Source organism: Antrostomus carolinensis, unplaced genomic scaffold, assembly GCF_000700745.2.
Source record: "Antrostomus carolinensis isolate BGI_N321 unplaced genomic scaffold, ASM70074v2 scaffold12502, whole genome shotgun sequence".
NCBI lineage: Eukaryota > Metazoa > Chordata > Aves > Caprimulgiformes > Caprimulgidae > Antrostomus > Antrostomus carolinensis.
The window spans coordinates 42,667-59,844 of NW_010301646.1; the positions used below are offsets into that span (position 1 = coordinate 42,667).

Sequence of the window (17,178 nt, forward strand, 5' to 3'; positions counted from 1 at the left end):
CTGTCCTCTGCAGTAGACATTCTCCACTTGTCTCTGACCATCCTTCAGTTATAGCAAAGTGGTTTCAACCACTTTTGGTTATAACTTCATCAATTAAAGAAAAAAGTCAGGCCCTTAAAGGCAATTCTCTGAAGCAGGCCCAGAAAGTCTGGCCTCCAGAAAGATGCTCACAAACCCAATGGTGCTGGTTTTCTCTCACGCACATGAAGGAGAAATAATAAGAGAACATCCACCAGAAGGTGCATAGTAATGTCCAAGAGTAGGAAGTTCTCCTCTGGAAGAATTAATCTGGCCAGGTTTTTTTCATAACCATATGGCAAATGCATCACTTCCCTTACTGACACTGATTTTATACCGACTTTTCCCATATCACCCTCATTTATTTGCAAAGCTCACTCCTATTTTCTCTTATTCCCAGATATTTGGAGCAGGATAAAACACATAGAAGTTAACATGCGCCTGCTGAGCCATCCCTTCTTAAGACCTGAAGAAATGCAAAGCTGACAGGTTCTTCTGAAATCCAAAGACAGACTACAGCAAAGATGGATATGAAAGCCATGTGGAGTGCAGTATACTGAGATGATCAATTTGGGCACAAGCATGCTAGTTGTGTCACCGTTGACCTAGAAATGCAATGCGAAAATGTCACATGGGAAGGCAGTCAGACTGCTGAGAGAACCAGAACAGCCAAGGGAAGAAAAACAGGAGCTCTTATCTTTTCCCACTTGGTTAAAAGCATGAACCTTAATGCGTTCACCAGCCCTTTCCCTTGCATTAGACTCTATTGGCTTGTCTCTAACCATCTTTTGTTTATAGCAAAGCACAATGCTTCATCAATTTAAAAAAAAAACAAACAACAAACCAACACTCCGTATCCAAGTGCCATTGCTAAGCTGGCTTGCTTATGAATCTCATATCCAAATACATCTTTTGTTCATGAAAATCAAGATGAGCTGCGCTAGCTGTCAGGAATGGAAAGGTGCACTGTGTCCATGGAAAAAATACTGCATGTAAAAAATATTTCCCAAATTTTGGGGAAATTACAAACCTAATTCTCCCATTTAGGTCACAAAAGCACTAGTTATAGCATACATTTGAGGTGCATCTTTTGTCAAGTGGCTGCAGAATAAAACAGTTTGAGACACATCCACACTACCTTTTAGTTTCTGTAACACTGATCACTTTCATGTTCCTTAATGAACAGCAGGAGTAAAAGCTTGTGAGCCGAAAGGGAGATAAAGCCAAGGTAGGATGTATGGGTAATCCAAGGAAGCACATAAGCTTATTGGATTTTTCTTTACTACTGTTATCATAAATTTACAATCAATCTCCTGTTCAGTATTTCCTACTGTTCTAAAAAATATGCCAGAACTTCAGCCACAGTCATCTCCCTTCCCAGGGCAGAGAACTGAACTGCTTCCCCACACAGCCCGTGTCCATCGGGTACACTTCTATATGCCAAAGGGTCAACTGGAGAGAGCACCTCAGTGAGCATCCCCAAGGATTTGGCTAATGGCCTTTATGCTTCTTCTCTTCAGCGAGACCAAAGAGTTGTGTTATCAGCTCAGCACTATTCTTAATGTGAGGCTTCTGCTTGCTTGTTTTCTACAGTCTTGAATAAGGAAATAGGCTAATATCAAGCTAAAAACACCTGAGTGTGCAGGTGAAAAGACTTAAGGCCTAAACCTGCAGCAAACTGCTCGTTAGCAGCTGATCGAGTCAGTAGATCATGCACATGAAAAAATGAGAAACAGCAGCCTCAGCACTGGAACACAAGTATTGAAGCCATGAGAAAATTGCTTGACTCATCCAAAGAAAAAAATTACCATTACTGGGTTAAGGCTAAACTGCTGCAGGGACTTCATTGGGCATTCACACTTTTTTTCAACTAAGCCAGCTTGTTTCACCACCATACCTGTGTCTACAATTTTAGGGACATGAGAAGCCTTTTGCCCTCTAGAATCCACGTGTCATCTGTCAGTATCATACGCTTGAATGTAGATTTTAAAAAAAGAAAGCAATAGAGAGATAAAACATTTTTTTTTTTATATCCCACAATTTTTTCTAAGAATACTTCGGATAAAAATATGGCTTTCAAGAATAAGTGAATGTCCTGGTTTTGCTAGGGTAGAGTTAATTTTCTTTTTAGTAATTAGAAGAGCTGTATTTTACTTTCAGTGTTTCAGTTCAGACTTATCATGAGAAGAACACTAATAAAGTACCTGTGTTTTTAGTTACTGCTGTAGCTCAAGGCCACAGTGTTTGCTTCACAGCTGCACTAGGACTGGGAGGGAGGAAGTGCAGTGAGGAGCAAAACCCAAAACTGGCATCTGGTTGTGCCAATGAAATATTCCATATCATATCACGTCATGCCAGTATAATAACCAGGGTTGACCGGAAGACAGGACACATTCTCTCGGGGATCGCTCGGGCTCACTCTTCCGGGGTTTCGGTTCGGGACCGTCTCGGCTGCGGGATCGTTAGCTGGCACAGGCTGGGCATCGGTCAGCGGGCGGTGAGCACTGTGTATCACTCATTTGTATAGTCTGTTATCACTGTTGTTATCATTATCATTTTCTTTTAATTAGTAAATAGTTTTTATCTCAACCCGTGAGTCCTTGCCCTTCTTTCCAAATTCTCTCCCCTGCTCCCTGGGGGGGGGGGGGGAGGGTGATAGAGCAGGCTGTGTTTGGCTGCAAGCAAAAGGGTGAATCCACCCAAACCACCACAGTGAACCATTAAGATTCAAGGACTATGGATAGGAAAATACCAACTCTAACATTTGTGCCACACCATGGCATCAAAGGTCTTACTATATATGATATATTGAATACAACTTCACACATATAAACCTTGGAAAAAAACTATACAGTGATCAGGAACCTCTAAACATATCATAAAGGAGCCATTCTCAGAGAAATAAACAGGAAGATTTTAGCCTGATACCATAATATTTTGAGCCAAAATTGTAAAAATACCCCAAATTAAAAAAACAAAAACCACAAACAAACCCCCCCCCCAAAAAAAAACCCAACAGAACCTCAGATTGGTTAAATAATTGTTCCCCAAAGCCCTGTAGACTACAGAAACTTTATATGTACAGCGACTCTCCCCAATCAATTAAATATCAGCTACTGTAAAATAGTAAAATTTATGCTGAAATTGTGTTGAACATTATGTATCTAAATGCAACAAACCATTGAAATTCCCCAATACATCCATGAGACAGCATAAAAATGCACAAAAATCTAAAATGCAGCATTCAAAAATTTCAACTGAGAACACAAACATTTCCTAATTGCAATAACTTCCATTTGATCTTGATACACTCTAAATTAACAGCTTCACTATGTCAATCAAACACCTCAATGTTATTTTCATGATTAGGTGATCTGTGGGAGAAATTTATTCCTTCATATACTTTGACAGGCCAGCAGTAAACATGCAAACAAAATTATGTACTATGAACCCTGAACAACAAAATTCCTCTCCCTTAAGATTTTTCACACACTATGTCCAAAACAATTAGCAGCAGAACAATATTCTGTTCAGACAGAGTCTGCTGAGGAAAAGGTCATCTGAAATGACTTCGGCTGGGTGAATGAAGCTGCTCAAGTATGTAATTTGTAATAAAAATTCGATTGGTGATAAAATATGTAGGTGACTTTTTTTTTTTTGCTTCACATTCATACTTAGCATCAATTTATGTTAAATGACATTTGAGATAAGTTTTTTACTTTTTAAATACAATATAAATATATTGAAAATTTAAAGATAAATGTCCTGACTAAAGCAAAGTTATGGCAGTGGTTTGATATATACAGAGATTTTAAAAAGCCATAAGATAAACAGGGGGAAATTATTTTTCTCTTCTACATAACATTGGTTTCTGATCTGATCATAAAACCTGATTTAATTTTATTAACAACATTAAAATGGACCTTGACACAAAGAGTGCAATATAAGTCTATCTCATCATGTTACTAACAGCATCTCCTCCTTATCCTTTTATTTTTTAAATACTATGAAGAAACTTCTTGCTTGGGACTTCTTCCCTTTATAAAATCTCATCAAGGTTCAGCTGGTGAGTAAGCAGCATGAGATCAATGAAAAAAGAAACCTAACAGCAAAGACAAACCTCTTCCCACTGAACAGGGGAAGCAATTTTCAGTCAAGCTGGGACAAGCTTCTGAAGTGTCTTGCTGCAGCTACAAACCCAGCTGCATTCTCTCCAGTGAAGTTCATTCTCTTGCAAGCTTAGACATGCTGTCTTCAAAGCAGCTATAAGTCACTGAAACCTGTCTGGAAGTTGCTTTGTGATTATGTATAGAGAAAAGAAATAAGTTAATCATAGGCAAAAACCCAACACACTCCTGTTTCCTTTCACAGAAGCAGTTAATAAAGCTACTCTTAAAGGATAAGAGTAGCAAATAGTAGTTATTAGTAAATAACCTGTATTTCTGAGTTATGTATATGAAAACATGTACATGAAAGCATTACAGGGCTCTTGTATGCACCAGTATACGCATGCACATATGATGAAATTCATGATAAATTATGTAACTGTAGCATAAACTCTACCTAGCACCTCCAATGACCCCATCTACACTATTCACTTTACCTGCCCCCAAATCCTGTGTGTTCAGCCTTCTAACATCACAGCCCTAAGCCTGTTAGCCTCTGTTAAATTATTATTTTGTTAACCTATCAACCTTTTGCCTCATAAATGTGTCCTTTCTCTTTTGAATTTGTCCAGATGGGAAATCCCAAGTTCTTGAAAGATGAGTTTAAAGTCCCACAGATGTAAATGCTCACCAGGCCTAGGAAAATGTACTTTGTAAAACTAAAAGGACTGGAAATTGCAAAATCCCAAGTTTAGTCATTTGATTCCAATAATGGGGAATTCCAACCTAACATCAGAGCCTTTTCCAGGATACTTTCAATCTTCAAAAGATTTTAATACAGTATTCATAATTTTCTTCTTTCTCACAAGGTACCCATGATACTAAGAAATCATGACTCTGGGAAATCAATAAAATTTCTCTCAGTATTATTACAACAAAACAGAATTCTTATTTTAAAACACGTATGATAACTGGAACACAGATTTCATTTACCTATTGTGCAAAGACATCTCAAAGATGACTCAAATTGTTCTGTCCTTCAATTTAGATGGGTGACATTGCTGTCCTATCAGGCCACCTTCTAAACTGAGATAGACCAAAAAGTTGGGGACTCACTTTCATCATAGGCTATCACATATACAAATGCAGACCACGTAAATCAAAGAGCTGTAAGGAATCAAAACAGCTTCCTTGGTCAACAACTGTTTCATGGGGGGTGATGTTCAATACTTATAAAAATGTAGATGTATTATTGCTGGAGGTACTGAAAACAGAGCAATGTAGGTGGCCTGTAACACACCTCCCCAACTTCAGTTGAGGCCTCTCCTCAGGAGGAATAACTGAGAGCTGATGCATCCTGCCGTGGGTAGGCATTAAAGATAAATATAACTACAGTAGCTCAATCAGATTTACAACTGGACCTCCAGCAGAGAAAAGACTGCCTACTGATCCAATAGTGACACACACACTCCAACCTGGTTTCCTCCTGAAATAAAACAAGGCCTTTTATCTTTTTTTTTTTTTTTTTTTTTTTTTAAATCAAACAATCATGTGTTGCATTATAGGTTATAAGGGCCTAAGTGTCTACTTACCTACTTATAAAATGATATAGGGCTTAAGCTAACTATAAAACTAAAATTCTTATGATTGCTTTCTTTTTCTAACTCTTCCTAGGTTAAGTATTTTAATATCTCCCATATGTTAGATAAACACTAATGAATCTTATTTGCACGTATACACTGAGACTCATTATTCATATTAGCTAAGTTAATATGTCACATCTGGCAAAGAATGCACTCTTGTTCAAATCAAAGAGCAGCTGCTAAATATCAAAACCTACATCTGAATTCTGAGATTTTATAGGAAATGTGGTCTACTTTAATTTTAATCCCATCAGGGAAAAGTTTTTTACATATTATATGTGGATTAACTTTGGTACGTATTTATACGCAGAAATGCTAGCTCATGAAAATACTGCGAGAGGCCCGTTATATTTCCAGTTGTGTCGATTTTAAGGATTTAATTTAATATCAAAAAACATGTTCCACATTCAAAAATTTCTCCAGTTCAATGTTTCTGATGGATTAAGAAATGGTTTAGGAAAAAATTAAATGTTTTCCGAAGCACAAATACTCTAGCATGTGATTTTCATTTAGTATGAAAATCAAAGCTTTGCAAAAGCCCATGTGTAAGTACATCCACATGTTTGTTATTGATCTCTATAAGACGGTCATTGCCTATGCTAACGTTATTCTCCCTAATGCTAACACTCTGATCTGGGCTGTCATAGAAACTGGTTTAAGCAGTTGAGATTCTACGTTTCAAATCAACTGATCAGACCACTAAAAATATTTTGTTGGTGATGCATCTCATAACTTCACACAGGGCCTAGTCTGTTGCTGTTACCATAATAACTGTACTTTATTCAGGCCAACATACCCTGTTCCAAGCTGTTGTTCCTACTCAAACTTTGTGCTCCGACTGCATGTTCTGAAACAAATATGTGATTGCAGTGCTAACCCCATTTCTTTACAAGATGCTTATCCTAGAGAAGTGAAAACCAAGGGATTAGACACACAGGAGGTGTCTGCTCTGCCAAAGAAACGTATAAAGCTACAGCTCTCTGCAATATCCCTTGTTTAAGAAAAACTTCAATGTGCAACACACTAATGACACAGCTCCCTAAAAATCTCTAGGCTTCTCTCACTGGCTTTTTGGATGTACAAGACCTGAAAGACTAAGGAAACAGTGTCTGGGAAAGTCAGACAGGAAAACAAAGTTGAAAGAGAAATAATGCCTTTGTAGAAGTCCATGGCAAGAAACATGTTCCACATGAGGCAATGCCCATACGGGGCACTGGGACTGACCTGTGTCTTATTCCTACTTCTGTTGCAGACCTTCAGGCAACCATGCAAATGACTTCATCTCACTATTTTCCCTGGATTTAATAGCACAGAAAAATCAACACCAGGACTCCAAAGCCAACAATACAGTAAAACAAGCTTTGCACATAACCTATGAGTTTTCCGAGGTTTAAATAGGAATTTTAAGCAACATTGTGAACTTTCCACTCACCCAAATTAGGACAAGTGTTTGAAAGAATGTGATAATCCCATTGCCTGTGCTAGCAGATGACCATCTAAAGGACCAAGCAGCCCTTTTCAGTCTCATGCCCTGTATCTGTTGTGTGAATCGTAAATATGCAGAGTTGACTCTTATTATCCAAAATAACGTAAGGTCGGTATGTAGGCAATACTATAATAATGGTGAATAATGATGTGTACAGCAGTGTGGCTTCAAGATGACTCTACGGTGGCACAGAGGCAATTCTATTACAGAATCTCAGTGGAGGGACACATACATTCCCTTCCATGAAACTGGCCATTGGCCAGCAAGTGTTAACAACACAAGCTTTGGGAAAACAGGTAAAGCTGCCCTGCAGTGTTACATGGAGCCAGCGGGGCTGTGCTACACTGCAGCCCAGGTAAATCGCCTACAGATGACAAAGTCAAAACTATGAGCTTGATGGTCAGTCCCAAGCACAGTGTTACACAGAAGTTTATGTGGATTCTCATGGTACATTCCAGGAAATTCAGACTACTCAAAAAGCATTCATAAACACAGTCACATAACTGTTCTATTAATTATTTACTAGATATTAATGTCTTGGCTGTACTCATTAATGTCACAGAATATGCTATTCAATACTTGAGTTCTTCCTACGGTGAAAGACTGCAAACACAACAGTATCCTGCAGAAGATCACACATCCACTACTTCTTTTTTTCATATGGCCACTGATCTGTTTCTTAGGTCACAACTTTATTAAAAGTATAATCTGCAACCACTCAAAATAGCACTAAAAAAGGCCTTTAAAACACTATAATCACTCTTTTGCCTCACACAATTAGAAGATAAAAATGTATAAAAATAATCAGCACCAGTTATGTGCAGTATCAGCTTAATCATCAGTCAAAACTCTCCTCTTTTGATGAAATCATTCTGTATCTAATGATATCAGCACTACTGGTGGTCTAGGCTGATATTAGTCAATGTACAACCTTGGGTTCATTTTTAGGCATTTGGATCACCTATTGCAGCAATGGAAATAGATAAAGCTCTAAACTGTTATCCAAAAAAGGTTTCGTGTGAAGGAAGAGTTGCATCACCTGAATGACATAAAACTGCTACAAAAGCTGAAGTTCTGTGTAAGTGCTAAATATGAAGCGGTAGGAACTTAACTTTTAGCTTTTGAAAAACAGCTATGGATATGGATGCAGTGACTACGTATCCCGAAATAATACAAACAGCTTCTCACCAAAAGTGAAAAAACAAACACACAGACACTCAGAACACCACCATCTTAAAGCTCAACACTAACAGTGCTTTTTTGCCCAAGATTAAGTTCCAATAATTTTCTGTCAATTAATCAATATACATCATGTCTTTCAAGGCATTTGCTAGTCTATCTCCCATATTCATAATACGAAAAGTTGCAAACAGAAGGTGTACAAAAATAACTATGCATTAGTTCTTACAAAATGCCTCTAACCACAGTGGTATCACTCCATTCCTACAGGTGATGAATTCTTGCATAAAAAGTGTAGCTAGCTAATATACTCAGAATCACACAGAAAAGTCTATGGCAAGAACAGCAATTGAATCAAAAAACGCTGATAGGTTTAGCCATGACATTATCCTGGGATTCTGAAAAAACACGGTGATCAAAATAGACAATAACAGGAGTATCAGATGTTCAAGTCCAGAAGAAAATAAAAAGCAATCCTATTTGCAATTTCTATCAGGGCTGCTAAACATTTATGTATTGTTCCAATACACCAACCACTCTTGTTATGCCACTGTTAGGAATCCTGCACTCACTGAAATTCATAACATTCTGCTCACTCACAGTAATTTGACAGAAGAACAAATGAGAACAGAAAACTGAAGCTTTCCCATGCTGCTGAGTGCAACAATCATGAAATTATATCCTCAATCCTAACTTTGAATCTCTTTTTACCAACTGACAACATTCCATAAAAAATACTTACATATGCGATAATTATTATTTTTGTAGCGTTATGCTTACATGAAAGTTAAGTTGCCGGTTTGAATTCAGAAAACAAACAGTGAATGACAATTGTAAAAGCAAAATATTACTGAAACACTATTGACTTTCGAAGAGTATGAGGAAAAATTAATTGGCAGATGTTTTACATAGCATAATTAACAGTTCATTTCAATGCTCTATAACAAGATTAAGATAATTATGCTTAGAAACAGAAATGTAATAATGATAAATTACTATTTTTCATATTACGGTCAATCTCCTACATTCCAAATAATCACCATGTTTAGAAATAGGTGCATCTGTGCCATGTTGTCATCAGCTATACAAATGGTACAAACTCCAGGCTGAGTGAAGCGATCTTTCAGCCAAGATACAGGAGATTTGCTTTCTTCAGGAGTAAACGAAGTGTCTGTTCCACTCATCAGCAGAACAGAAGGTAAAAACAGCAGTCCTGTTTTCACCAGGGCACAGTTACTGGATAGAAGCTGAAGCTGCATTAGCATTTCTTATGGATAACTGGAGAGCAATGTTTAAATTCTGCGAGCTTAGCAAGTTACAAAAACCCCTCATATGGAAGTTCAAGAATGAGAATATGAGAATCTGTACTCTGAGATGGTGTGCAAAAATATGAAGTCATATGCTTTCCTACATGGGTAGCAAGGAATAACTCTTTCAAGGATTTCAGGCTACAAATAAATTAAGAAAAAACTAATTTTCAAGGGTGTTTTTTATTACATTTATGAAGACTCTTACTGCATCCAAGTGCCACAATATTAGTGTAAATCATTTCAAATTAACAGTTACATGAATGTAACCCCTGAGTGTTAATAATGTGTTGATAAATTAGGCTTAATATTTTGGGGTCTACATATAAATTTTATTTCAGGCCTTCCATTTTCAAGGAGTTTTTTTTCTTTTTTATTTCAAAGATGCATTTTTCTTCTATTTCCCCACAAAGACATAACAAAAAAACCCCACAACCGTTTTGCCTTGAAATTAGAAACAGACTTGTATTTCACCCCTCTCTCATTTTTATAGCTTCACTGCTTTCATCGTGGGGTTTTTTGTTGTTTTGGGGGGGGTTTTTTTGCTTTGCTTTCTACTATCAAATCCTTGACACTTGGAGACTAAAACCTCACAACTAACAGCACAAAGATCAGAGCAGGCACAGAAATAGAAATTGCAAGATTAGAAATCTCAAAGACCTGAAAAGCAGACAGAGGAGGAATAAATAGGGATTGCAGCAGAACCAAGGAGAATAAAAGAAAGCAATGAAAAATACCTCCAAAAAATAATAACAAAAAGTGTGTGACTGTATTATTAATGTGCAGCTGAGGAATATTAGCTCTGTAGAACTGGAATATCACACTTATCCAAAGCAAATTAGATTGGAAGAAGGGAGGTAAGTGCAAAAGCATTGTGTATTATAAATACCCACTGACACCTTTTACGTTTAGTCCACTTTTCATTCCCACTTAGCAGTAGGCAAATTTAGAGACTTATTGTTCCTACTATTGATCATTGTTGCTCTGAGCCTTCAAATAAATAACAAAAAAATCCCACCCCATAATGAATTAAAAACCCAAGACATTACGCAAAAAAAAAGTTTTTGTATTGACCAGCTTTCTAGCTTTATCCCCTCACTAACCAAATACGTCTCCATATGTTTCCCATGTGCACTTAGGCGAAGTCAAGAAGTTGATCAGAAAATCATAGACAAAAGATGTCATCATGGAATTTGGTACAAAACACTGGCTTTGCAACTGCTTTATACAAACATTCTATAGGCAACCTGTCTAACCTTAACGAGTTCTTGGGGCAGAATTTAAACTCCTAAAGCCAGGAGACTTTTATAAGGCTGCACCCACAAATTATTTTCAATTGTACTCCATTACAGGCAAAAATACCATACTTGGCTTTGATCTTTGATCTCCTTACATATCAGCAGTATGTGGTAAGAAGCTATGAAGACAAAAACATAAATGCACTAATGAGATCTACTAAAAATACACGGCGAGGCATGTCTGAAACAATGATGCACCTACAATTTTGCAGAGCCCTTATGCAGATGACTTTCAGACTAGAAGGACATAAAAGGACCGAGGAATAAAAGTAAATATTCAACCCTAATGCCTGTTTTTGCAGTTACATTCAATTGGCCTAAAACTTTAACAGTATCAACCAAGGTACCCTAGACTACTTCACTGAGATGGCTCTTGCATCTCTTTACCTAGTCTTGACTTTCTGTTTATCCATCTCACCATTGCTGGTAAGGCATTCTGAATCATCTACACAAGCTTTTTCTGTTTTTCAGCAGCATAACTAATTTAGAATCTCAGCACTAATCCTCTTAATTTCTCCATAATCTAATTTATTATTTAAATTTGAAATAGGTATCTAATTGTATGGAGTTTCTTGAAGTATGTTTCAACTAAGATACAGTATACCTTTAAGGTAATATATTATTGTTATACACTCTGTTAATATTTCATAAAATAAACCTTTTATTTTAGGAAATTTTTTTGCATATATTAGTATAATGTGTATTAACACTGATACTGTTCCACTGACTAAAATGAGGTATATAAACAGTGTACAACCTCACACATCACAAACAAACCTGTTACAGTCTTCAAAGGGTTAAATTTGATACACTTCCCTATAGATTCTTAAAAATAACTAACAAACAGGGCTTTGCTATGAGGATATAACTGAGACTTAAGTCCAAACTACCTAATTTCTATGTTTGTATCTCTAGGTTTCAGTCATATAATCAGCAATTAGTAACCCAACAATAACCCAAACTAACAGTCTACTTATCATTCCAACTTTAGGCCTTTGGCTCTATAAAAAAAATGTAATTTCAAATAGCACTTGAATGTACATAATAACTGAATTTTATATATTATTAAAACAGTATTTGAAATTACATTAAAAAACACATTTAAAATGTAAAGCTAGAGAGAGCCATCTACAGTATATAAGGTGAAAGGAGGATCTTTGAAACTTTGATGGAGAAGTGCCATATCAATTTAAAAACATTTGGGAGTCTTCCAGTATGGAAAAGACAAAGCTCTTACCGTTTCCTTTGGAATTTGTGACTGGCTTTGTTCTGCATTCTAAAGGAAGTAAAAAAAATAAATAAGAACACGACTACATACGACATATACTATCTATCAGCAGGGGGATAAACAAAGAGCTCTAATTCTGACATGAAGTGGTAATGGAAATATGAAGGGTGTTCATCACACTGATTCAAATTTGTCTAAACAAGCACTAAATGAGAGGTGAACAAAAATAACCTCCATCGATCTTAGGCCAGTGCACCTGACTTTATCTGGCTACGAGGGAGGTGGCTATCTGGCCAAGGAAGGATAAAAGCTGCTTGCACCATCTTCTGGCTGGTGGAACGTTCTCGTTCAGTGATGTTCTCCCCTGGCTTTCCCTTCTGCTTTGAAGTTTTCAGAGAACAACCTCAGCAGTCCAGATGAACACATCCAAATATTCTAAGCAAGTATCTAAAAACATCCAGTCTCATTTTAACCAAGGACTCCCCTTTTAACTACAGCACTAGATATACCAGGACAGGAGGGAGCTTTCGGTCAACTACAGATGGGACTCTCCTGTACCTTGCATTTCTCACCTGTTTCTCAGGGCACATCATGCAAACATAAATCATTGGAAAACAATTCTGCATCTCCCAACCAATTCTGTACACACATGTGAGGAACTATTACTCTTCCAAGCCCATGTCCACACATATAAAAACCCCTCTCAGCACCCAGGAGCCATCTTGCTGCTGGCTGAATGATGATTTTTGGGCTAACCAGCTATTTCTTTCCATTCAGCTGGGCTAAAATAAAATGCTAGGGTTTACTGGACTTTTTTGCTTTGGGCTCTTTTGCAGGAGTTTCAAATGATCAAGCACAAAAATGTACTGGCAAAGTAGTAACACAAACACCCAGTTAGCTTTAACCTGCAGCCAACAATCAATAAGAAAAAAAAAATAAAAAAAAAATGAAGAAGCCAACTACCGGAAAAATGTAAAGGACCTACATGTACTGATGGGCATATTAACTTGTAGCATACAGGAGACTAACTCTGCCAGCCAGTCTTTGTTGATATTGAGAATTTAGCTCAAAAGCTAAATAACCCATGTCAATCCTTCAGTGGATTCACATGGCCAGTAGCAGGCAGAAAGAAATCTTTCACAGCAAGTTATAGAATCATAGAATGGTTTGGGTTTGAAGGGACCTTAAAGATCATCTAGTTCCAAACCCCCTGCCATCAGCAGGGACACCTTCCACTGGACCAGGTTGCTCAAAGCCTCATCCAGCCTGGCCTTAAACACTTCCAGGGAGGAGCAGCCACAGCTTCTCTGGCCAACCTGGGCCAGTGTCTGACCACCCTCACAGTGAAGAATTACGATGTTCGGTTACGTGAGGAAACCACAGTATAACAGGAGCTTTACTTAACCAGAGTAATCCTTATGCCTTTCATAAAGAAAGGTGGCAGGAGGGAATATTTTTAAGAGACAATCTGCCTCTCACACTGATGTGGACAAGCCCTAATGTATTACCTATGTGGCATTAGGTACCTCTGGAAGAAATAAAATGCTTGGTAGGCTGGAGAAGCATAACCGTTCTTCCAGATCTCATTGGTTAAAAAAGTTAACTCTCGTCAATTTGATTTTATTCCCTGCTTCCATGTTTTACTCGCTTTTACCATACCCTGCTGCACTGGATGATGGCTCTCCATCACACACACACCTCCTAACCTGACTACACAAGCTACAAAGATCCCACGCTAACCTAAACTGGCTCAGCTTAACATTCCCGTAAGTTTTAGATACAACTACACATTTACACAGGTCCCTTCCAGACAATAATGGCAACATACAAAGACACTAAACTCCACAACTCTCCTGAAAGTTTATTGTCTTAATTTTACTTATAATGAAATTTTCAAAAATCATTCAACAAACCGGAACTGAAAACATAAAATCTAACCACCTCTTTTATTGGGATTACTACCCGTGCAAGTGTTGGCAAATCTAAAATGGTTTCAACATTGAGTGCTCCTCAGCAATCAACAGCAAGTCCTGCCCTTTATGAGATGGATAATATCAAATAACATGATTTTATGCATACGGTTTCTGAGACACTTCTCATTCGGTTAATATTTAAAGCAAACAAATGTAGAAAGTATGGCAGAAATAGGGGAAGGATGCAAAGACAAACTGTTCCTAAATGGTCAAAGAAGGTTTGCATGTGAAAGAGATAAATTGACATGATTCCAGACCATTCCCCTCCCTCCTTCAATATTAATTCATTTTTGGTTTTGGTTTTTTGCATAAAGCTAGTAAAATTCCATCAGAGGAGCTAGTTGAAAAGACTCTTTTTTTTTTTTTTTTTTGTCTGTTAGGATTATTTCTTACTAGAGAAGAAAGAACAGTCCTTGTGACGGTTTTTAGCTCAGTACCTTCCTCAGCAATTCTGCTCCTGCTCTTTGACAGCTGTCAGCAGAGCACACCTAACAGTACTTCATGTCAAAATGCAAACAAACAAATACTTATGCAACAGGGGATCATCACAGAACTGTCAGATCCTCACAATATTATTTGTTCATCTAAAGCTACAGAAACATACACCAGTCCAGATCGGATCTCTGACTACATAGCACAGAGCCCACCTACTGCCTGACAGCCATGAGGAGATCTGGGATTTGCCAAAATAGCTGAGAGTATCGCCTGAGCAGCAGCAGGGAGGCTACTGAAACTCATTTAAACGGGCTGATTTGCTGTTATTTTTAAAATTATATCAAGTATTACTATTAAATCTCTGCATTACTCACATCATATCTTTGTTTACAATTATTTAAATTCTGTACTATAAATGCCTAATTTTACTACAGAAATAATGTACACAAAATTAAGACATTTTCTTCTAAATTTATTTAGAAAACTTAAAAAGCATTTTCATTCATCTTTATGTATGATAGCAATACTGTGAAAATTACATCATAGGAACTTATAAACAGATTGCTTTCACAGTTCCAGTAATAAGGTAAGGCATAATATGATTTAAAATTGTTCATTTCTCTTCATTTTATGACAACTTTCACTTCAGTACCTGCAGTCATGTTCCAAGAATATGAAGGTAAAAGTGTGGTTCATTTGCAACCTTCCCTGCCATTTGAATTTCATAGGTTTAATTGTAGGTTTGATAAGTAAAAGGCTAATGTTAAATGCCTTGAAATGGACAAACAAAAATTCATTCTTTTTGCATTCAAAATAACACAAACCCAACAGAAAAATGAAGCAATCAATTCAACATACTTATAATTGTCATTTATACTTGTCTACCTTCTCACAATAATGCAGCCAAATAAGTTATTTTTAGAGCTATATATAGCTACAAGAATACAAATAATAAATAACTTCAGCAGTTTAATTGAATACAGAACAAAGTAAGACTGCTACATTCACAGCCTACCTTTTCATAACAGAAATTATCTTGAATAATTATCAGATAAATATCTTTATACACTATGCAAGTGGAGCAGGTACAGTATGAAACATTATTTTATTTCCATTTCATGTAAATTCCTCAGAAACATTTTCTGAATTGCCTTGCTAAATTAATAACTGCAGGGTTTCCATTCCACAGAGATTGCATTTATATTCAAAAAAGGTTACTATTTCTTATATATTCCACTTTTTGATAGAAAAAGATTTACATATCCTGTTTTGGCATAATATTATATGCTCTAAACTATTTTAGTGAGCTGGTAGTGGGACAAATGGCAGGCTTTCAAATATAGATTTGTCCATATGAAAGCTACGAAATAATCTACTTGTCTGCATCCATCCAAATAAAGTCCATCCAATAGCTTCTTCTATAATAAACATTTTCACTCAAAATAAAACTCTTAATTATACATTATCAACAAATATTTAATTCCAATAGCAGATCTCGTAGAGAATAAAAAAACATTCATGTAAAATGTTCTAAATAAAGCAAAACAGCTTTTTTCTTTTTCTTACATTCAGTGCTGGCCATGCATGTTTACTAGCAGGTGACAAGATCAAATCATTTGCTCATACCCATCTAGATCTCTTAGCTGCTCTCTATTTTACGCACCAGTTCCCTTGGATGGAATGTTTCTTCCTGTCGAAAAATCAGAAGGCCGACAGTCCCTCCCATCTTGGTGCTTCGCAGCAAGGACACAACTTCTTCTTGAGTTTTGCCTGTTAAATCAACTCCATTTACCTGTGATGAAGGAAATATTAGAAATTTGTAAGACTTCAAACCACAAAAAACAGTAGAATATTGAAAAGTCATGTGAATCATATGAGACAGTTTTAAAAAAACCTCAATGAAGCAATCTGCTTATTGGCTCAGCAGAGCTTTTACTCCATAGAAATAATTAAACACGCATTCTTTACATACGAATTCAAATAACAAGCAAGACAGCAAGATAACAAGCAAGAACCTTTACAGCAGCAACAGTATAGTCCAGTACACTCTAAAGCCAACTATTCCCATCTACCAGTAATTTTTAGAAGAATTTCTGCCCAAAAATCCTTTTGCAAAATCAATGTATGATCCAAAACTGGTCCTGTTTCCATGTGCCTTGGTGTTATACATATCTTCCAAATACATCTTGCACAACAAATTGTGTCAAAAGTAAAAAGTAATTTTTTTCCCCAAATAACTTTGGGGAAAACTCTTTGTCTTTGTTCAGTGGTCCAGCCCCTTGGCCTCCACATACCACTAACCAGGACAGACAGATATGGAATACCTACAGGAAAATTTCCCACTGTACGAGCTAACTTGAGTAAGAAGAAGCCAGAGAAAGATAGGGTATCCTCAGGCTTGTCTGTTCAGAAACACTGTGGAAATGCAAGGCAAATCAACTAATGGTGTTAAGCAAGGGAGAGCATAGTGCTTAGAAGTCATCAAACCATCTTTTTCCTTCCCCT

The 17,178-nt window shown here is 36.9% G+C and overlaps 1 protein-coding gene across 1 annotated transcript in view; it reads right to left on the reverse strand.

Moving 5' to 3' along the window:
• The window catches only part of PARD3 (par-3 family cell polarity regulator), a gene marked incomplete at its 5' end in the record, with an annotated part of 82,492 nt that overhangs the window by 39,844 nt on the left and 25,470 nt on the right, over positions 1-17,178 (reverse strand). The window contains 2 exons of the mRNA XM_010163541.1: positions 12,275-12,313; positions 16,337-16,465. Coding sequence (XP_010161843.1) covers positions 12,275-12,313; positions 16,337-16,465 — 168 coding nt within the window. The remainder of the gene's footprint in view (positions 1-12,274; positions 12,314-16,336; positions 16,466-17,178) is intronic.